The sequence below is a fragment of the Cynocephalus volans genome, chromosome 8 (genome assembly GCF_027409185.1).
Source record: "Cynocephalus volans isolate mCynVol1 chromosome 8, mCynVol1.pri, whole genome shotgun sequence".
NCBI lineage: Eukaryota > Metazoa > Chordata > Mammalia > Dermoptera > Cynocephalidae > Cynocephalus > Cynocephalus volans.
In genome coordinates this window covers 107,495,406-107,519,760 of record NC_084467.1, presented here as the reverse complement: position 1 = coordinate 107,519,760, position 24,355 = coordinate 107,495,406, and the positions used below count along the sequence as shown (strand labels likewise).

The window sequence follows — 24,355 nt, the reverse complement described above, 5'->3', positions numbered from 1 at the left end:
GCTATGGAATTAGGAAACAGTAAGTTTTGGATACAAATTTGTATAAGGTTCAAGAGTATGTTTCACATTATGGGACTTGATATAAATAGCCCTGGCTTGTAGCTCATTATCCTGTCAAGATGTGTCACACATTGTGATAATTGATCCCTTGAAATATAGGAAACAAAAGAAAATAGTGCATTAAAACCATCCTTTCCCTTTTCTTCCTGTATTCTGAGTGCTTTGTGTTCACTTGTGCTGTTATTTTAAGTGGGTAAACATCAGGGCTAAGCTATGCTTAGGGAGTTGTTCCTGATTCAGACTATTAAGTGGTGAAAAATATTTCTGCTTGAGGGTATTTTTAGATGAAACAGGGAATGGAAAGTCTGAGACAGTTCATTCAAGTGTACCTGATATTATCTTCACTAGAGTTGTTCATAATAAACTTTCAGATCCTCAGAGAAAAGTACCTTAGTTTGCTGGAAACAACCGGGTTGCTATTTCCAGTGATTCTGGGTAAGTAACTTAGGTTTGTTATGCTTTTCTTTGACTGATGGGATGATAGAAGTGACTGAATTTTGGGGGGGGAAGGTTTTGTGACTATGCTGCATGCTGTGTGCATTGGAAATATTTCAGAAGGAAGTTGGGTATGGAGACTTGAGGTATTAATATGTTATGTAAGCAGAGGAGAGATTTCCATAGTGCCAGACATGTAACGGGCACTTAATTTATTATTATGGTTTGTCCTCTGCTCTCCCCCCTGCTCCCCACCCCAACACATACCCCTTATGCTTAAAATTCAGAACTCTGTATCTGAATATATCAGGATGATACTAAGGCTAAGGCCTGGGTGTGGGAAGGAGTGTGGAGATAGACTGTGTTTGGTTTCTGTTTGATTCTTCCAAAGTTTCCTTAATTCATGGAAATTTCCCCTAAATTGAAATTTAAGATTACCTCTGAAAAAAAAATTAGAAAAAATTAAAATGTAAAGTTAGCCATCTTTAAAAGTGACCCAAGTGATAAACACTTAAAATCCAGAGATAGTTGTAATCTCAGTGTAGGGCGTTGACTAAATTGTGATTATAACTAAGAAAATATAGCTAAGTAATTGCTATATGTAAATGTAAACATCTTATTCTTTATAGCCATATAGAAGTGAGTTAAGCATCTCCATTTTACAGATTTGGAAGTTGAAGGTCATGTGACTTCCCCAAGACCTGATGGCTAATAAGTGGAGACCAGAGATTGGAATTCAGCTCTTTGATTCCAAAACTCTTTCGTTTGTGCCATGAGAAAGACCATGCTAAATTATAAAAGTAAATGGGCTACTTGATAATTCTTTTTCATTGTAATGAAGTAAATTGGCGTTCTGGGTTTTATATGTATGGCTTCCAAATTTTGTTTTACGCCAGTCTCCAAGCAACAGGTCATCTCTTGGTCTGCCACGTTGGATTTCTGAGCTTGTAAGGTTGAAGTTCAGACCCTGGATTGTGTGTTGACCAGAGTAATACTCTGTGGGGGATGGGGACAGTAGTCTGAATGGCTGCTGAATTTCCCAAGGCTTCATCTAGGCCTGCCTTAAACCTTTCCATTCAACCCTCAGCAAATTACAATTATTGTTCCTTCCTTTAAAATCAGTTACTTTAAACAACATAGTGTAATTAAAAGAATATAGGGTTTTGGATTCAAGAAAAACTAAGGTTTAAAGCTTTTTTTCATCCCTTTGGCAGTGTTCTGGTTTTCTATTATTGCCTAACAAGTCACCCAAAATTTAGTGGCTTAAAACAACAATTATTATCTCATATTTCTGTGTATTAATAGGGTTCAGCTGGTCAATTCTCACCTTAGGGTCTTTCATGTGGTTGTGATCAGATAATGCTTGCAGATGGAGCCATCTGAAGAATCTCCTAGGCTGAACCTCAGAGATGTTTTTTTCCCTTACTTGTGTGATGGCTCTGTGATCTTTGACATGGCCTCTCTATCCAGCAGTGTAGCCTGGATTTATCATGTGGTTGCTCAGGATCCCAAGAATTAGGAAGCTGTCAGGCAGTTAAGGGTTCTGGAAATGACACAGTATTCTATCTGTTAAAGAAGTCACAGGGCCTTCCAGATTCAAAGAGGTGGATAATTGGACTCCATCTCTTTTTTTCTTTTTTTTTTTTTTTCTTTATGTGGCTGGCCGGTAGGGGGACCCGAACCCTTGACCTTGGTGTTACAAGGTGGTGCTCTAACCAGCTGAGCTGACTGGCCAGCCCCTGGACTCCATCTTTTAAAAGCAAATGGGAAGGTCACATTGCAGAAGAGGATGTGGGTTGGGAGACCTTGTTGGGGCCATCTTTGGAAAATCATCCAATTTGCTTTACTTTCTTGTTTGTAAAATAGAAATAACAATATTTTCCTTGCAGAGTGGTTGAGAATAGACAATATCAAGCATATCAAAGGTGTTTAGTACTTACAAGTAGCCTTCCCCCTTAATTCTCTAACATAATAGGTTATTTCTTTTTTTTTTGCTGAAATATTGACTTTGTGGGTTTATTAGGAGAACAGGCAGATTATTTGCAATTGGGATAAATCCAGGACATGGGCTCATTTAGAGTCATACCCTCTACACATAAATTATATTTGTGGGAAACTTTACTTACCCACCAATATCAATTCTCCCCTTCTTCACTGGCCGAGCTCCTATATTGCTGGGGGTGGGGGATCAGTATTCCCAGCTTACACTTTTTTATTGCTTGCATCACATGTAAGTACAAGTCAGTAAGGTTTCCCAGAAAGCCCCTTTTAAGGAGAATGACTCAGCTGACAGGCCCCGTCTGTCTCCCCTCTTTCTCTATCTTCCGAGCTCTGATCAGATGGCTGGAGCTCCAGAAACTATACTATAAACATGGGATGAGGATCTGTCCTAAAGATCATGGAATGGTGAGCTGCAAAGAGACTGAGTCCCCGAAGACCTCACAGAACTCCCACGACGGCCCTGTGCAGGCCCACTTATGGACGTCTTGTGAAGTGAGAGGAGGATAAAGCTGTCCCTCACTTAAGCCAGTTTTCAGACCAGCCAAGCACAGTTTCTTTTTATTTTTTTAAATTTTATTTTGTCGATATACAATGTGGTTGATTATTGTGGCCCATTATCGGAACCTCCCTCCTTCCTCCCTCTCCCCACTCCCACCTAACAATGTCCTTTCTGTTTGCTTGCCGTATCAACTTCAAAGAATTGTAGTTGTTACATCCTCCTCCCCCCCCCCCCACCGGTTTTGTTTTTGTGTGTGTGAATTTATTTATTTATTTTTAGCTCCCACCAATAAGTGAGAACATGTATTTCTCTTTCTGTGCCTGACTTGTTTCACTTAATATAATTCTCCCAAGGTCCATCCATGTTGTTGCAAATGGCAGTATTTCATTCGTTTTTATAGCTGAGTAGTATTCCATTGTGTAGATATACCACATTTTCCGTGTCTGCTCATCTGAGGATGGACATTTGGGCTGGTTCCAACTCTTGGCTATTATAAAGAGTGCTGCGATGAACATTGGGGAACAGGTATACCTTCGGCTTCATGATTTCCATTCCTCTGGGTATATTCCCAGCAGTGGGATAGCTGGGTCATATGGTAGATCTATCTGCAATTGTTTGAGGAACCTCCATACCATTTTCCATAGAGGCTGCACCATTTAGCAGTCCCACCAACAATGTATGAGAGTTCCTTTTTCTCCGCAACCTCGCCAGCATTTATCGTTCAGAGTCTTTTGGATTTTAGCCATCCTAACTGGGGTGAGATGGTATCTCAGTGTAGTTTTGATTTGCATTTCCTGGATGCTGAGTGATGTTGAGCATTTTTTCATATGTCTGTTGGCCATTTGTATATCTTCCTTAGAGAAATGCCTTCTTAGCTCTTTTGCCCATTTTTTAATTGGGTTGCTTGTTTTTTTCTTGTAAAGTTGTTTGAGTTCCTTGTATATTCTGGATATTAATCCTTTGTCAGATGTATATTTTGCAAATATTTTCTCCCACTCTGTTGGTTGTCTTTTAACTCTGTTAATTGTTTCTTTTGCTGTGCAGAGGCTCTTTAGTTTGATATAATCCCATTTGTTTGTTTTGCTTTGGTTGCCCATGCTTTTGGGGTCGTATTCATGAAGTCTGTGTCCAGTCCTATTTCCTGAAGTGTTTCTCCTATGTTTTCTTTAAGAAGTTTTATTGTTTTAGGGTGTATATTTAATTCTTTAATCCATTTTGAGTTGACTTTAGTGTATGGTGAACGGTATGGGCCTAGTTTCATTCTCCTGCATATTGATATCCAGTTCTCCCAGCCCCATTTGCAAATATCTTAACAATATTAAGTCTTCCAATCCATGAACACAGGATGTCTTTCTATTTATTTGTGTCTTCTTTAATTTCTTTCAGCAGTGTTTTATAGTTTTCAGTGTACAGGTCTTTCATCAACTCGGTTAGGTTTATTCCTAAGTATTTTATTCTTTTTGATGCTACTGTAAATGAATTTGTTTTCTTAGTTTCTTTTTCAAATTGTTCATTGTTAGTGTATAGAAATGTAACTAATTTTTGTGTGTTTATTTTGTATTCTGCAACTTTGCTGAATAAGATCATGTCACCTGTGAACAGAGATGATTTTACTTCTTCCTTTCTAATTTGGATGTTTTTTATTTCTTTTTCTTGACTAACTGCTATGGGTAGTACTTACAATATTATGTTAAATAGCAGTGGTGAGAACTGGCATCTTTGCCTTGTTCATGATATTTAGAGAAAAGCTTTCAGTATTTCACCACTGAATATGATGTTCACTGTGGGCTTTTCAAATATAGACTTTTGGGTGTTAAGATAGTTCCCTTCTATTCCTAGTTTGTTAGAGTGTTTTATCATGAAAGAGTGCTGGATCTTTTCTAATACTTTTTCTGCATCAAGATGATCATATGGTTTTTATTCTTCATTCTGTTAATGTGGTATTCTCTCTACTCTGATATGTTTGAAATTTTCTATGATAAAGTTTGTTTTATTTTTTAAGTTTAAAAAGCCTGAGAAACGCAGGTCAAGAAAATGTTAACCAAACCATGTATGTACTGAACAAACTATGACCATCCAAAGTAAAAGTAGGACATTAGAAATAACCTATTATAAAAAAATTGGAATTATCCCATGTATTTTCTCAGACCACAATGGATTAAAATTAGAAATCAATAACAAACGAAATTCTGGAAACTACACAAACACATGGAAATTAAACAGCATTCTACTTAATGACATATGGGTGCCAGAAGAAATCAAGCAGGAAATGAAAAAATTTATTGAAACTAATGAAAATAATGATACATCATGCCAAAACCTGTGGGATAGTGCAAAAGCAGTATTAAGGGGGAAATTTATTGCATTAAATGCTCACCTCAGAAGAATGGAAAGATGGCAAGTGAACAACCTAACACTTCACCTTAAAGATCTAGAAAAACAAGAACAATCCAAACCTAAAGTTAGCAGACAGAAAGAAATCATTAAGATCAGAGCAGAACTTAATGAAATTGAAACCCAAAAAACAATACAAAAGATCAATGAATCAAAAAGTTGGTTTTTTGAAAAGATAAATAAAATTGACAAACCATTAGCATGGCTAACAAAAAAAAGAAGAGAGAAGATTCAAATAACAAAAATTAGAAATGAAAAAGGTGATATTACAACTGATTCATCTGAAATACAAGGACTCATTCGAGACTACTATAAACAACTATACGCCAACAAATTGGAAAATCTGGAGGAAATGGATAAATTTCTGGACACACACAAGCTCCCAAAACTGAGCCATGAAGACATAGAAAATCTGAACAGACCAATAACAATAAAGGAGATTGAAGCTGTTATCAGAAGGCTCCCAACAAAGAAAAGCCCAGGACCAGATGGATTCACAGAAGAATTTTACCAAACATTCAAAGAGGAATTGACACTGATTCTTTACAAACTATTCCAAAAGATTGAAACAGACGCAAATCTCCCAAACTCATTCTATGAAGCAAACATCATCCTGATACCAAAACCAGGTAAAGATATAACCAAAAAAGAAAACTACTGACCGATATCCTTGATGAATATAGATGCAAAAATCCTCACTAAAATACTAGCAAACAGAATACAGCAACACATACGTAAAATTATTCACCACGATCAAGTGGGATTCATCCCAGGGATGCAAGGTTGGTTCAACATACGCAAATCAATAAATGTGATACACCATATTAATAAAATCAAACACAAGGACCATATGATCATCTCTATAGATGATGAAAAAGGATTTGATAAAATTCAACACTCATTCATGACAAAGACCCTCTATAAGTTAGGTATAGATGAAAAGTATCTCAACATAATTAAAGCCATATATGATAAACCCACTGCCAATATCATCCTGAATGGGGAATAACTGAAAGCTTTTCCTTTAAGAACAGGAACTCGACAAGGATGCCCACTCTCACCACTCCTATTCAACATAGTGTTGGAAGTACTAGCCAGAGCAATCAGAGAAGAGAAGGAAATAAAGGGCATCCAGATTGGAAAAGATGAAGTCAAACACTCCCTGTTTGCAGATGACATGATCCTATATATCGAACAGCCTAAAGCCTCTACAAAAAAACTCTTGGAGATGATAAGTGACTTCAGCACAGTAGCAGGATACAAAATCAACACACAAAAATCAGTAGCATTTCTATTCTCCAATAGTGAACATGCAGAAAGAGAAATCAAGAAAGCCTGCCCATTTACAATAGCCACCAAAAAAATAAAATACTTAGGAATTGAGTTAACCAAGGATGTGAAAAATCTATATCATGAGATCTACAAACCACTGCTGAGAGAAATTAGGGAGGATACAAGAAGATGGAAAGATATCCCATGCTCTTGGATTGGAAGAATCAACATAGTGAAAATGTCCATACTACCCAAGGTGATATACAAATTTAATGCAATCCCCATCAAAATTACAATGACATTTTTCTCAGAAATTGAAAGAAGTATTTATATGGACATTTATATGGAATAACAAAAGACCATGCATAGCCAAAGCAACGCTGAGCATAAAAAATAAAGCTGGAGGCATAACACTACCTGACTTTATACTACAAAGCTATAATAACCAAAACAGTATGGTACTGGCATAAAAACAGACACACCGATCAATGGAATAGAATAGAGAATCCAGAAATCAACCCAAACACCTACAGCCATCTGATCTTTGACAAAGGCACCAAGCCTATACACTGGGGAAGAGACTGCCTCTTTAGCAAATGGTGCTGGGAGAACTGGATATCCATGTGCAGGAGAATGAAACTAGACCCACACCTTTCACCATCCACTAAAGTCAACTCAAAATGGATTAAAGAATTAAATATACAACCTGAAACAATAAAACTTCTTAAAGAAAACATAGGAGAGACACTTCAGGAAATAGGACTGGACAGAGACTTCATGAATATGACCCCAAAAGCACGGGCAACCAAAGGAAAATTAAACAAATTGGAATATATCAAGCTAAAGAGCTTCTGCACAGCAAAAGAAACAATTAACAGAGTTAAAAGACAACCAACAGAGTGGGAGAAAATATTTGCAAAATATACATCTGACAAAGGATTAATATCCAGAATATACAAGGAACTCAAACAACTTTACAAGAAAAAAACAAGCAACCCAATTAAAAAATGGGCAGAAGAGCTAAGAAGGCATTTCTCTAAGGAAGATATACAAATGGCCAACAGACATATGAAAAAATGCTCAACATCACTCAGCATCCAGGAAATGCAAATCAAAACTACACTGAGATACTATCTCACCCCAGTTAGGATGGCTAAAATCCAAAAGACTCTGACAATAAATGCTGGCGAGGTTGCGGAGAAAAAGGAACTCTCATACATTGTTGGTGGGATTGCAAAATGGTGCAGCCTCTGTGGAAAATGGTATGGAGGTTCCTCAAACAATTGCAGATAGATCTACCATATGACCCAGCTATCCCACTGCTGGGATTATACCCAGAGGAATGGAAATCATCAAGTCGAAGGTATACCTGTTCCCCAGTGTTCATTGCAGCACTCTTTATAATAGCCAAGAGTTGGAACCAGCCCAAATGTCCATCATCGGATGATTGGATACGGAAAATGTGGTATATCTACACAATGGAATACTACTCAGCTATAAAAACGAATGAAATACTGCCATTTGCAACAACATGGATGGACCTTGGGAGAATTATATTAAGTGAAACAAGTCAGGCACAGAAAGAGAAATACCACATGTTCTCACTTATTGGTGGGAGCTAAAAATAAATAAATTCTCACACACACACACACACACACACAAAAAAAACCTGGGGGGAGTGGGAGAGACATAACAACTATAATTCCTTGAAGTTGATACGACAAGCAAACAGAATGGACATTGTTGGGAGGGAGGGGGGAGAAGGAGGAGGGAGGGCGGTTTCCGTAATGGGCCACAATAATCAACCACATTGTATATTGACAAAATAAAATTAAGAAAAAAAAATCATAATGCGATGTCACCTCACACCTGTTAAAATGGCTACTCTCAAAAAAACAGGAAATAACAAATGTTGGTGAAGATGTGGAGAAACTGGAACCCTTGCCCATTGTTGTCGCGACTGTAAAAACGGTGCTACTGTTCCTCAAATTTAAAATATTGCCCAGCCCATGGCTCACTCAGGAGAGTGCAGTGCTGATAACACCAAGGCCACGGGTTCGGATGCTATATAGGGATGTCCGGTTGGCTCACTGGCTGATCGTGGTGCTGACAACACCAAGCCAAGGGTTGAGACCCCTTACCGGTCATCTTTTAAAAAAAAAAAAAAGAAAGAAAAAAAATATTTAAAATAGAATTACCATATGATTCAGCAATCCCATGTCTGGGTATGTATCCAGAAGAATTGAAAGCAAGGTCTTGAAGAGATATTTGAATACCTGTGTTCATAGCAACACTATTCACAATAGCTAAGGGGTGAAAACAAGTCAGGTGTCCTTTGATGAATAAACAAACTAAACAAAATGTCGTATATACATACAATAGAATATTATTCAGCCTTTTTTTTTTTTTTTTTTTTAAAGATGACCGGTAAGGGGATCTTAACCCTTGACTTGGTGTTGTCAGCACCACGCTCAGCCAGTGAGCGAACCGGCCATCCGTATATGGGATCCGAACCCGGGGCCTTGGTGTTATCAGCACCACACTCTCCTGAGTGAGCCACGGGCCGGCCCTTATTCAGCCTTTAAAAAGCAGGAAATCCTGTCACATGGTACAATGTGGAACCTTGAGGACATAATGTTAAATGAAATAAACCTGTCACAAAAAGAAAAATTGTGTATGATTCCACTTATGTGTAAGGTATCTAAAATTGTAAATTCATAGAAACAAAGTAGATTGGTGCTTATGAGGGAATGTGGGTGTACAGGGTGGGGAGAAATGGGAAGTTGTTATTTAGAGGGTATAGAATTTCAGTTGTGCAAGATGAAAAAGTTCTGGAGATCTTTTTCACAACAATGTGAATATACTTAATGCTCCTGAACTGTACACTTAAATATAGTTAAGATGGTGAATTTTATGTGTTTTTTACCACAAAAATATGTAAAGACAATAGTGTAACAAATCCACTTGTATACAGCTTCAACAATTATCAACTCAGCTTCAACAGTTATCAACTTACAGCCAGTCTAATTTCATCTCTCTTCTCACCCAACACCCTGTCTCCAAATTAGTTTTAAGCAATTGATAAAATTTTTGAGTTGTTAGAGTGAAAGGGTGGACCCTTGATATAACTGGAAATCATGGGAAAGTTACTTACTAATGTGAATCCTGAAGAAAACTGGTGCTAGTAAATGGAGTAATATGAAGCATTTAAAAAGAACATCTAGAGACAGAGGAGTTTCAAGATGGCGGCGGCTGCGGCGGCTGGCGCGGAGTAGCTGAGGTGGAAAAGGTGGCCACTGGGCCTCAGGCAGCCGGGAAACTTGTGGACCTTCCTCTCGCCATCTCTTAAGGGAGGACCACTGCTGCTGGCCGGTCGGGGGGGCTCAACGCCACTTTGCCCCCGGCAGGAGAGGCTGCCTCATTTACAGGCAACAGCTTTGAAGTGTGGAGCGGGAAAAGAACTGATTCTTAGCTGCAAAAGCGAGTCTTGAAACAGGGAACACGGCGCCAGGGCTGCTGTGGATGCAGCCAGGATCCCGGAGGCCGGGGCCGCGCTGAAGGCGGCCAGCTGCCCTATTCAGGATTCGAGGTTTCAGGCCGGCATTAAAGAAGATTCCTGGGAGCGCCCGAGCCGCGCCGCGACTGAACAGCCCGAGGCGGCAGCGCCGAGAACACGGAAGGCGACAAACCAGAGACAGAGCGAGCGCCCGACCTGGCACAGCACTGTGAGTGATCCCTGGCACAGCTCTGTTTGGGGGGTGGATGCCCACGCGGCTCCCGCCTGCACCACCAGGCCACTCACCGCCTGGTGCTGCCTCCATTTTCCCAGGTGCGGGCAGCTCTGCCCTGCTCGGCCATCACTGAGCCCATTTGCTTGGCCTGGCGCAGGACTTTCCGGAGCCTGCGGGCCGGCCTCCTCTCCCACTCCCTCCGCGGTTCTCTGGCGGGGCTGGGGGTGTGGGGCGTCCCGACCAGTGTTGGGTGGGCAAGGAAGTACGGGCGGGCCGACTGTCACTCCACCACACCCTGGACTCCGGCCCCGGTAAACTTCCTGTTACTGGGAGGCAGATACCATCTCTGTGACCACCAGTTTGGAAAAAAGCCTAACGAATTTCTGGTTGGGAATAGTGTGGTAGGAGAGTTCCCAGGTCCGCTTGAACCTGCTGGAGAGCAGGCTTCAGGTGGGCACTAGACTCGGTTTTTACGGGGAGATACTAAGGTGAACAAGACCCGAGAAAGATCTACACAGTGCTACAAAGGCACCCAGAGAGACCGGTCGTCTGTGCCTAGCAGAAACCTGGTAGACTTCCTGGGCGAGGCGGTGCTGAGCAGGGTCTTGAAGGCCCAGCTGATAGACGAGGGGTGCAGAAGACACACCCCAGCCCAGCACAGTGTGCACAGAGGGGGGAGACGTGCGGCCAGGGAGGCGGAGACTCGACAGAAACCACACACCCGGTGGGGTCGCCACTGCACGATCTAACAGCCTGGGCCAGAGCACACGGAACGGGGAGAAGTCCTGTACAGGAAGTGAAAGCTCAACAGAGATCACACACCCTGTGGTACGTGATCCACCAGCCCAGCAGAGTCCAAGCTGACCAGAAAGGTGGATCCCCGGAGAAGCCCAAGACCCGAGGCAACCACACACACAAGACACTAGAGGCCAACTGAGCAGTCACGGCGGGAGCCATACCAAATTGGCAACCACAGCAACATCCTAGTTAGTCATTAGTCTTAAACCGGTGGACTGTGAAACCCCCTGCCACAATGAATAAACACCAAAAAAAAGATACCAGAAATACAAAAAATCAAGAAAGTACACCACCAAAAGTTAATAAATCTCATACTCTAGATCCTATAGAACAAGAAGCCCTTGAAATAACTGACAAGGAATTTCGAGTGATAATTCTAAGGAAACTGAATGAGATACAAGAAAACTCAGCTAGACATCATGATGAAATGAGGAAAAGTATACAGGATCTGAAAGAGGAAATATACAAGGAAATCAATGTCCTGAAAAAAAATGTAGCAGAACTTGCTGAACTGAAGAAGTTATTCAGCGAAATAAAAAACACAACGGAGAGTTTAACCAGCAGGCTTGTCGAAGTTGAAGAGAGAACCTCTGAACTTGAAGATGGGCTGTTTGAAATAACACAAGCAGACAAAAAGAAAGAAAAAAGAATCAAGGACATTGAAGAAAATCTGAGAGAGATATCAGACAACCTCAAGCGCTCAAATATCCGAGTCATGGGTATTCCAGAAGGGGAGGAAAATGGAGATTCCATTGAAAACATATTCAACAAAATAGTGGCAGAAAACTTCCCAGGTATAGGAAAAATCACAGATCTTCAGATCCAGGAAGCTCAACGATCTCCAAACGTATTCAACCCAAAAAGGCCTTCTCCAAGACATGTCATAGTCAAATTGGCAAAACTCAGAGACAAAGAGAGAATCTTAAAAGCTGCAAGAGAGAAGCGTCAAATCACCTATAAGGGAGCCCCAATCAGGTTAACATCAGACTTTTCATCACAAACCCTAAAAGCTAGAAAGGAATGGGATGATATTTTCAAAATACTAAAAGACAAAGATTGCCAGCCAAGAATACTCTACCCTGCAAGGCTATCCTTCCGAAATGAGGGGCAAATAGTATATTTCTCAGACAAACAAAAACTGCGGGAGTTCACTACCACACGACCACCCTTACAAGAAATCCTCAAGGGAGTACTGGGTTTGGTTCCTGAAAAATAACTACCACTGCCATAAAAACCTAAGAAAAATCTAAACCCGCTAGTACAATAAAAATGGCATTCATGAAGAGAAAACAAGCTAACAAAAACACTATCTACAACCCAAGGAACCAACAAACAAAGAAACCAAACAGTAAATCAGAAAGCAAGGAACAAAAGACACCTAAGACAACCAAACAACCAATAAAATGCTAGGAATAAATCAACACCTTTCAATAACAACTCTTAATGTTAAAGGCTTAAATTCCCCAATTAAAAGACACAGACTGGCTGACTGGATCAAAAAGCAGGACCCAACTATATGCTGCCTACAAGAGACCCACCTCACCCATAAAGATTCACACAGACTAAGAGTGAAAGGATGGAAAAAGATTTACCATGCAAACAGAAAAGAAAAACGAGCTGGAGTGGCTATTCTTATATCTGACAAAATAGACTTTAAACTAAAAACCATAAAAAGAGACAGTGAGGGACACTACTTAATGATAAAAGGACTGATCCATCAAGAAGACATAACAATCATAAATATGTACGCACCCAATGTTGGAGCAGCCAGATTTATAAAACAAACTCTATTAGACCTAAAGAAGGAAATAGACACTAATACCATAATAGCAGGGGACCTGAACACTCCACTGTCAATATTAGACAGATCATCTAGGCAAAGAATCAGTAGAGAAACACAAGATCTAAACAAGACTCTAGACCAATTGGAATTGGCAGATATCTACAGAACATTCCACCCAACAACCTCAGAATATTCATTCTTCTCATCAGCACATGGATCATTCTCCAGGATAGATCACATATTAGGTCACAAATCAAGTCTCAAAAAATTCAAAAAAATTGGAATTATCCCATGTATCTTCTCAGACCACAATGGATTAAAACTAGAAATTAATAACAAACAAAACTCTGGAAACTATACAAACACATGGAAATTAAACAGCATTCTACTTAATGACATATGGGTCCAAGAAGAAATCAAGCAGGAAATCAAAAAGTTTATTGAAACTAATGAAAACAATGATACATCATACCAAAACCTGTGGGATACTGCAAAAGCAGTATTGAGGGGGAAATTTATTGCATTAAACGCTCACTTCAGAAGAATGGAAAGATGGCAAGTGAACAACCTAACACTTCACCTTAAAGAACTAGAAAAACAAGAACAATCCAAACCTAAAGTTAGCAGACGGAAAGAAATCATTAAGATCAGAGCAGAACTGAATGAAATTGAAAACCAAAAAACAATTCAAAAGATCAACGAATCAAAAAGTTGGTTTTTTGAAAAGATAAATAAAATAGACAAACCATTAGCATGGCTAACAAAAAAAAGAAGAGAGAAGACTCAAATAACAAAAATTAGAAATGAAAAAGGCGATATTACAACTGATTCATCTGAAATACAAGGAATCATTCGAGACTACTATAAACAACTATACGCCAACAAATTTGAAAATCTGGAGGAAATGGATAAATTTCTGGACACACACAAGCTCCCAAAACTGAACCGTGAAGACGTAGCAAATTTGAACAGACCAATAACAATAAAGGAGATTGAAGCTGTTATCAGAAGGCTCCCAACAAAGAAAAGCCCAGGACCAGATGGATTCACAGCAGAATTTTACCAAACATTCAAAGAGGAATTGACACTGATTCTTTACAAACTATTCCAAAAGATTGAAACGGACGCAAATCTCCCAAACTCATTCTATGAAGCAAACATCATCCTGATACCAAAACCAGGTAAAGATATAACCAAAAAAGAAAACTACAGGCCGATATCCTTGATGAATATAGATGCAAAAATCCTCACTAAAATACTAGCAAACAGAATACAGCAACACATACGAAAAATTATTATTTTATTTTATTTTATTTTATTTTTTTTTGTCGTTTTTTTTTTTTCGTGACCGGCACTCAGCCAGTGAGTGCACCGGTCAGTCCTATATAGGATCCGAACCCGCGGCGGAGCGTCGCCGCGCTCCCAGCGCAGCACTCTACCAAGTGCACCACGGGCTCGGCCCCGAAAAATTATTCATCACGATCAAGTGGGTTTCATTCCAGGGATGCAAGGTTGGTTCAACATACGCAAATCAATAAATGTGATACACCAAGTTAATAAACTCAAACACAAGGACCATATGATCATCTCTATAGATGCTGAAAAAGCATTTGATAAAGTTCAGCACGCATTCATGACAAAGACCCTCTATAAGTTAGGTATAGAGGGAAAGTATCTCAACATAATTAAAGCCATATATGCCAAACCCACTGCCAATATCATCCTGAATGGGGAAAAGCTGAAAGCTTTTCCTTTAAGAACAGGAACTAGACAAGGATGCCCACTCTCACCACTCCTATTCAACATAGTGTTGGAAGTACTAGCCAGAGCAATCAGAGAAGAGAAGGAAATAAAGGGCATCCAGATTGGAAAAGATGAAGTCAAACTGTCCCTGTTTGCAGATGACATGATCCTATATATCGAACAGCCTAAAACCTCTACAAAAAAACTGTTGGAATTGATAAATGATTTCAGCACAGTAGCAGGATACAAAATCAACACACAAAAATCAGTAGCATTTCTTTTCTCCAATAGTGAACATGCAGAAGGAGAAATCAAGAAAGCCTGCCCATTTACAATAGCCACCAAAAAAATAAAATACTTAGGAATTGAGTTAACCAAGGATGTGAAAAATCTCTATAATGAGAACTACAAACCACTGCTGAGAGAAATTAGAGAGGATACAAGAAGATGGAAAGATATTCCATGCTCTTGGATTGGAAGAATCAACATAGTGAAAATGTCCATACTACCCAAAGTGATATACAAATTCAACGCAATCCCCATCAAAATTCCAAAGACATTTTTCTCAGAAATGGAAAAAACTATTCAGACATTTATATGGAACAATAAAAGACCACAAATAGCCAAAGCAATGCTCAGCAAAAAAAATAAAGCTGGAGGCCTAACACTACCTGACTTTAAGCTATACTACAAAGCTATAATAACCAAAACAGTATGGTACTGGCATAAAAACAGATACACTGACCAATGGAATAGAATAGAGAATCCAGAAATCAACCCACACACTTACTGCCATCAGATCTTTTACAAAGGCACCAAGCCTATTCACTGGGGAAGAGACTGCCTCTTCAGCAAGTGGTGCTGGGATAACTGGATATCGATATGCAGGAGAATGAAACTAGATCCATACCTCTCACCGTATACTAAAATCAACTCAAAATGGATTAAGGATTTAAATATACACCCTGAGACAATAAAACTTCTTAAAGAAAACATAGGAGAAACACTTCAGGAAATAGGACTGGGCACAGACTTCATGAATACGACCCCAAAAGCACGGGCAACCAAAGGAAAAATAAACAAATGGGATGATATCAAACTAAAAAGCTTCTGCACAGCAAAAGAAACAATTAAAAGAGTTAAAAGACAACCAACAGAGTGGGAGAAAATATTTGCAAAATATACATCTGACAAAGGATTAATATGCAGAATATATAAGGAACTCAAACAACTTTACAAGAAGAAAACAAGCAACCCAATTAAAAAATGGGCAAAAGAGCTAAGTAGGCATTTCTCTAAGGAAGATATACAAATGGCCAACAGACATATGAAAAAATGCTCAACATCACTCAGCATCCGGGAAATGCAAATCAAAACCACATTGAGATACCATCTAACCCCAGTTAGGATGGCTAAAATCCAAAAGACTATGAACGATAAATGCTGGCGAGGCTGCGGAGAAAAAGGAACTCTCATACATTGTTGGTGGGACTGCAAAATGGTGCAGCCTCTATGGAAAATGGTATGGAGGTTCCTTAAACAATTGCAAATAGATCTACCATACGACCCAGCCATCCCACTGTTGGGAATATACCCAGAGGAATGGAAATCATCAAGTCGAAGGTATACCTGTTCCCCAATGTTCATCGCAGCACTCTTTACAATAGCCAAGAGTTGGAATCAGCCCAAATGCCCATCATCAGATGAGTGGATACGGAAAATGTGGTACATCTACACAATGGAATACTACTCAGCTATAAAAACGAATGAAATACTGCCATTTGCAACAACATGGATGGACCTTGAGAGAATTATATTAAGTGAAACAAGTCAGGCACAGAAAGAGAAATACCACATGTTCTCACTTATTGGAGGGAGCTAAAAATTAATATATAAATTCACACACACACACACACACACAAACCGGGGGGGGGGGGGGAGGAAGATATAACAACCACAATTATTTGAAGTTGATACAACAAGCAAACAGAAAGGACATTGTTGTTGGGGAAGGGGGGGAGGGAGAAGGGAGGGAGGTTTTGGTGATGGGGAGCAATAATCAGCTACAATGTATATCGACAAAATAAAATTAAAAAAAAAAAAAAAGAACATCTAGAAACAGGAAATTAATATTTTTTGTTGTTTTACTTTTTTAATAAAATATAATATCTTTAGAATATTATTTTGGAGTTTTTCAGACTTGTAAGAGGCAGATTAAAGGAATGTAAATGAGATAGTTTTCTGAGACCAGACGTTGTTCTGAAATCAGACTATTAAAAGTACGTAAGAGACAGGTGTGCACTTTTTACTTTGATAGAGTAAGGAGAGTATGAAAGTTGGTCATTCAAATTGAGTCATTCTTGTCATACACAAACTAAATCAGAGTCAATGGGACAGGGAGAAAAAGCACTCAGGGCACATATTACCTGCTCCAAGAATTTTCTGAAAGCCCAACTGCTGAAGTGCCCTGCTGAAACCCGAAGACTAGTCTTACGTAGTAACTGCTAAAATGATCTGCCATGACTCTAAGACTGGTTTTACTTACCAGTGTCACCAATCAGAGCTTGCCAACTCACCAAAACTTCGCTTGTGCCAATGAGCTTTATTTCAAAACAGTACCTAGCATTTCTCTCTGTTAAAACTCCCAACCCTTTCTTTGTTCTTTGAATGTTCCAGAGACCATCCCAGTCTATTTGTGCACCCTGACTTGCAATTCTGTTTTCCCAAATAAAACGTTTTCTTTAAAGATTCGTTTCTTTAAATGTATTTTTATAAACAACAAGACTTTTGTCTTTGACAAGAGCTTGTGAATTCTAAAAAGTTCTCTGTATTTCCTGTAATGTTGATTGCAGGAGGGATAGTCCACGGCTGTGAGGTTTGTTTGTTTTATAATTAACTACTTTTATTAAGAATGATTACCAGAGCATTTGGAAAGAGTTTTGGCATCTCTTCCCTATAATCAAAATAGAATTATTTGGAAAGGTTTGATTACTGCTTGTAAATAGAAGGAGTATTTGTCACTTCAAAGTGATAGGAAGAACCGTATAGTACTTCTACAGTTTGGTTTATACCTCTGAAGTGTCCTATTCCTGTGGAGGAACTGTGCTGGCTGACAGCCTTGTTTCTAGAACCATGCCTGGGATCATGAAGAGAAGGCTTGTACACTTTTCTACTCTAAATCAGTTTGATTCTTGCTTCAGAGAACTTTTTATCTTCCCAGTTGTGAAATCTACCCTTTTCTTTTATGTTTTTCTTTTTCTTTTTTGGGGCAGCTGGCCGGTAGGTACTTTGCCTTTTGAAGTGATCCTCTCTTCACCAAAATTCCAAACATCATTTTGAAAGTTCAGTATCAATGTAGGTCTTTTAACTCTAAAGAGCTTCATCCTTACTCCACCTCAGCCATCTACTCCCATAGATGTATCTTGGACCTTCTGACCATGCAGAATAGTTCTACTTCTGAAATCTCAGGCTCTACTATCCTATGATCAGGCCACAACTTCTTAAGTTTCCCTATCTTTTATTCCTTAACTTCCACTTTGTCCGTTTTCTGACCTTATTAGATTCAGGTTCCTTGACTCCTTCTAGTTGTAAGGTGTGTGGCAAGTAATTTCATGTTCATTTATTCAGTGAATTTTTATTGAAGACCTGTCCGTCTTAGGCATATAGTCATAAACAAAACTGATGTGGACTCTGCCATTATGAAACTTAAAGTTTACTGAGTGGAGCAACAGACATTAACAAAGCATGAAACAAATATATGATTACAATTTATAAGTGCTATAAAAGAATGAACAGGGTGCCATAGAAGAAAATAATACAAGGAAATCACTTTAGATTGGATGATAAAAGAAGGCCTTTCTAAAGTGATACTAAAATGGCAACCTAAAGTATTAGAAACCCCTTGCCTTGCAGAATGTTAGGAGAATAATGTTCAAGTTATAGGACCCTTTGAGACAGCGATGAGCTTGAGTTAGAAGAATTAAAAGAAGGCTAATGTAGTTGGAATGCATTGAGAGAGTGAGAGGGTAGCCTAAAATGAGGTTGTGAAGTTGAGCAGAGACCAGCTGGATCAGAGCCTTGTGAGTCATGTTAAGGAGTTTGATTTTATTCTAAGTGTTTTGGGAAATAATTGAAGAGTTTTAAGCTGGGTAATGACATGGTCTGCTTTATGTATTTAAAAAGATCGTTCTGACTTCAGTATGCAGAACAGATAGGAAAGGGCTAAAAGAGAAGCAGGATGTGACTTGAGAGGGAAGGTATTCAGTGCTTGGAACCACTGCTGGCTTGGGTTATGGCGGTGGCAGTGGAGCAAGGAGTTGGTAGATTTGAGAAATGTGTTTGAATTAGGAGTGCCAGGACTTGGAAGTGGAATGTGAAAGAGAGGGGTGTCAGGTATGACTCCTAGGTTTCCAGTGCGAGCAGACTGGTATGCCACCTCCTGAGGGTGGATGTTTGTATATGTAAGAGAGACAGTGTGTAAGAGTGAGTACATATACTGATAAACAAACCTGGAATTCAGAAGAGTGGACTGGGGTGGAGATATACATTTGGAGTTGTTGGCAGATAGGGATATTTAAAGCAAAGAGAATGAGAGAGAGGGAGAGAGAAAAAAGGAGGAATTTTGATGAATTACATTTTCTGATTGATTTTGTTTTAATTTTAGACATTAGAATAGATTTAAGGTTAGCCTTCTAAAGTTAATCTCACTTGCTTTCAAATAAACTTTCTTAGTGGGAGAGAAAGGAATGGAGTTACAGCTACCTGAGAGGATGGGGGGGTGGAAGAGTATAGGGAGGGACTCAGGGATTTATATGGTCTCCAGATTACTTTCTTTCTGGAACAATTCACAGTATGCCCATTATGGGTGTGTCTTAAAGGTTGAGAGTTTCTGATCCTTAGGGTGAAGTTCACAGTAATCTGAAGTTTTGCGCAGTCTGGTCCCTGTCTGCCTATCCTGCCATATCCATGCTCATACCACTCCCCTCCAACCTCCATGAATGCTTTATTCTATCATCATGGTCCTAAAGCCACAATTTTCTTTTTCATTGAACAAAGGAGGCTAATGTTTTACATCTTCATTTCAGACAAGGCCTTCTCTGATTCCCATAGGCAAACTTTGTTATTTGTTTTTATTTCCAGTGTTCATTGATTATGGCTTCTATTTATTTTTTCTGGGTGGTCTGATTACAGCTGATTTCTATTTTCTTCCATTTGTTTATCCATACACTCTAATTTTTCTATGATGAACATGTATTAATTGTGTAATTTTTTTCGAGCTTGTAACAACTGAATTAGGGTGTGTGTTTTAAATCCCATCTCAGCAGTATGATCAAAACACTGGATCTCAGACGGTCTTCCCTTAGAGCAGGAAAACAGGCTGCTATTAAATAATACTCCAAGCATATTCAAGTGTGTACATGTTAGGAGACTCAGCTGGGCATGAAACAAAAGTGCCCGGAGGGTAGCACCAATAGTACAGCCATGACAAGGCCTAGGCCGTCCTTAACTTGAGGGACAGTTGCACCGTATGGACCTGGAAAACAGCCACCAAAACTGAAATGACACCAGAATTGTACCCTGTGCCAAACTCACTTTATCCACAGAACTTGCAGATTAGTTATTCTCCCATTTTAGAGATGAGAATCCTGAAATTCAGGGAGGCTCAGAGACTTGTCCAGGATCCTTCAGGGAGTAAAAGTTAGACCAATTCTGCCTGACTCCAAAGACCTTGCTTGTTCAGCTGTGCTGTAGTTAATCATCTTCTGTAATGTCCATCTCTAGGCCATACAAGTAGAAGACACCAAAGGAACAGCTAATCAGTGTGTATCAAACATTTCTCTTTTTTGTTGTTTTAGATGTTCATTCAACTAAAATCTTAATCAGAGGCAAAATCAAATAGAACACTAAGTGTAATGTGGTATCCTTGATAGGATCAGTTTTGGAGGCTGAGAAGTCCAAGGTCTGGGGGTGGGGGTATATCTGATAAGGGCCTTTTTGGTGGGGATGTTCTGAAGAGTCCTGAGTCCTGAGGTACAGGGTATCACATGCCTGCGAGGAGGGCTGAGCATGTTTTTTTTTTTATCTTTTTTTTTATGATTGGCCTTTTTTTTTTTGCAGTTTCCAGGTTTTTTTGCAGATCCAGACCCTTGACCTTGGTATTATTTTATTAAATTCTACTGTTTCTTGGTTTGATTTTCTCCTCATTAAACTAATCTTCTTGATGTGAGGGATTGGTCTTTTTTTTATGTATATCACTTTTAAGAAAGCATTTGAATGTTTGAATTACCATTCTATTTTTGTTTGAACAGCCACATACTGCTTACATCACCTTTGGATAAAAAAAAGTTTAGGGTTCAGAAAATATAGGGTACATAAAAATAGTTGCAAATGTCTTTCCCACATCTATTTTAATAAGTAGTTAAAATATATTTTTTAAAACTGTAATAAGCAATCTCTAAAGTGTATTCTTTCTTGTTCCAAAGCTTGATATTATTTAAAAGAAAGATTTATTACTGAAGGAAATAGAAACTGATTTAATGGAATCGTTTGGGTTATTTGAATGATCATTACTTTAGAATACCTGAGAATATTAAGTTTTATTTGGAACCCTTGGTAATCAGAAAATAGATTTGAAATATTGTAAAGCCTCAACCTAATTTCCTAGTCTACAAATTAATTTATGCTATGATTCAGTTTATGTCTCTTGTATGTACATAGTAAAAAAAATAGCAGTTTTATATCGATTAATATTATATTTTACTGCTCTGTTATATGTAGTGGAACTTTTTCATTAGATTTGAAGAGATTTATTTAGAAGATGAATTCATTCCAGTTAAAAAAAATAAATCAACCCAAATTAAAAAAAAAAAATCTTTGATTCCCCCCCACCCCCGTTTAGCTCTCAGTGAGAACCACTTAGGTAGTTATGGAGCCATTCTGCAAAGATCTTATGGAATTCTATATTCCCTAGAGTATAATAGAAAAAAATATCCTGGGAGTCAGCAAATACCTACAATATTTCAGAGCATCAGCTTGTGTACTGCATGTTATTCTGAAACTACATAGTTAGCTGTCTTGTGAAAAATTTTATTTATTTCTTCTTTTCTTTTATAGGAATATATTTGTCCTAGATGTGAATCCGGCTTCATTGAAGAAGTGACAGATGATTCCAGGTATTGTATAAGCTCATGAATAAATCAGACATCAAACTATTTTCTCTCGGGGCCGGCCGTGGCTCACTTGGGAGAGTGTGGTGCGGATAACACCAAGGCCACAGGTTCGGATCCCTGTATAGGGATGGCCGGTTAGCTCACTTGGGAGAGCGAGGTGCTGACAACACCAAGTCAAGGGTTAAGATCCCCTTACCAGTCATCTCTTTAAAAAAGAAAAAAAAAAAAACCAAAAAAAACCTATTTTCTCTTATCACCGGCTGAATAAATTGAAAGGAATTTGTTTTATAACTTATACTCTCTGCCGAGAAAGAGAGAGAGAAAGAAAGATTTTTCAATTTTTGTGAGTTTTAGAAGGCTTAAAAGAAGTGGTTTTTGTTTGTCTACTTTCAAAAGAATAGGGGAGGGAAGGGAAAGAAAAATGGGAAAATTTGGAAAGTGATGTGATAGTGAGTGTGATGAGAACCACTGCTCCTAATTGTGTGTGGCATTCCTTGGAAACCTCTGTACCCATATCAGTGTAAATCTGGTAAATTTTCATTTATTTCCTGAGACTTTGTGACTCTATTAGATTATTGGTTGGTTTTTATTGGCCACTTTGTTGCCTGAAGGTAAATTGCTGTTATACCTCCTTGGCAGGCTAGGGAGCAACTTCTGACAAAGATATATATCTAATAAGGTAAACAGGCTAGTCTAGCCAGGGAAACAATTGTTACTCTGCTTTGAGGAAGCCTTTTGAGGAAGTCTTGTTCATATTAAGATTATTGTTGTCAAACTTATGCCATCTTGCCACTATAATATTTTTGTTTTGTTTTGTTTTTTGGTGGCTGGCTGGTACAGGGATCCGAACTTATGACCTTGGTGTTAGAAGGCTGCACTGTAACAAGCTGAGCTAACCAGTGAGCCCCTTTGCCACTGTAATAATAATATTGGGTTTGTAATGCTTGAAATTTGTTCTTATTAGCCTTAGTGAAGGTATAAAACTGATAAAAAGGGGAAATATTTCTGAAAGTGACACATATATTTCTTCTTGGTTAATATGAATAAAGCTATAAAATCTTAATAAATTGTAGAATAGACTTGATAGGATGACCTTTTTTTTTTGCTAAATATAATGGCACATTTGTTCTTTTGGGGTTCTCTGGTCAAATATTGGTTGGACAATTGAAGAAGTACCAACTGGAGTGACTGGGGATTTTAATGGCAAGTAATTACTTTACTGCTTCTGCAAGTAATTCCTGTTACTGTTGGCAGAATTTAAAGTTGAAGTTCCTTTCCACAACCAGAAAAACTACACATTTTACAGTATGTACTGTTAGTTTTATTTTACTAATGATTGGTAATTATGTGTAAATGAGCTGGGCTTCTGGGGCAATATGTGGCATGGGTCTATTTTGGTATAAATACTTAAATGTTGATGCAATAGTCTTGGTTTTAAATAATACAATACCAACACTAAACCTGTAAGGTTAGCATGACGGCAAAATTAGCAATTTTGTATGGATGGCATGCTAACTTGGGATAGCTTCTTATTTGTGCTATTATATTTGCATCAAATGCTTATTTCAGGCATTTATGCTCTGCTTGTGTTAAATAACAGGGTATATCAATTGTGGGGAAGCAATTAACGGGTTTATTTTTTTCTAAAATTTTTAAATAGTAATCCTGGTTTCTTTAGGCAGATAGTACTTTTATCCAAAGTACTTGTAAATGAGGATAGTGATTAGCTGGAGGATGAATCTTTGTCTAGCAGGGAACTGTGAATTCTATGGATTCTGTTCTCACTTTACTTAACAATTCTTTTGTTTATGCCTTTGTAGGTCAAAGGTCCTGTGTAGGTATGACTGGTAGCAACTACTCAAATGCAGAGATCGTTGTGTTTTGAAAGAGATGAGTGTTTTAAATGAGTGAAGAAATCTTTTTCTTAGAATCACTGTCTTAGAGACAGCATGGTATTCCCTTTTATAAAATTTATAAACATTTGCTGATTTGAATGCTTAGCAATTATAGTGGTAAGTAATAGATGGTAAAAATTAATAAGAGGAAGTCCGTGCATGTAAATGTTGGATAATGGGCCCCATCTGCTACTAAACATATATCTAGAGGGGCACCTAGTAAGTTTTCTTCAGCTTTGTAAAATTTCTCAGAACAATGTGGTTGTTTTTATTATCCCTTCTCTATGATTAGCTCTATCACTTAAAATACAAAGGGATTTTAAGGAAAGGGAATGCCGAAGGAGTTTCAGGTGAATCAGAACCCCAAAAGGTAGAGTTGATGGTTTCAGTTACCAAGGGTATTTTAATTCCTAAAACATGTAGTAAAGGCAGGAAAGAAAAGTCCTGGACAATAAATGTATACACAGCCACTCAACTTTGTTTTCATGGTATGCAGTAGTTCAGTTATTTATTTGGCATAGATGTACAGGTACTTTTGGGCTTGCTATGCATTTGAAGTGATTTTTACAAAAGTG

The 24,355-nt window shown here is 38.5% G+C and overlaps 1 protein-coding gene across 1 annotated transcript in view; it reads left to right on the top strand.

The window, feature by feature from the left end:
* RNF115 (ring finger protein 115) overlaps window positions 1–24,355 on the top strand; it is a 109,344-nt gene that overhangs the window by 13,649 nt on the left and 71,340 nt on the right. Inside the window, exon 2 of the mRNA XM_063103692.1 lies at window positions 21,830–21,888. Within this exon, the coding sequence (XP_062959762.1) occupies window positions 21,830–21,888 (59 nt within the window). The remainder of the gene's footprint in view (window positions 1–21,829; window positions 21,889–24,355) is intronic.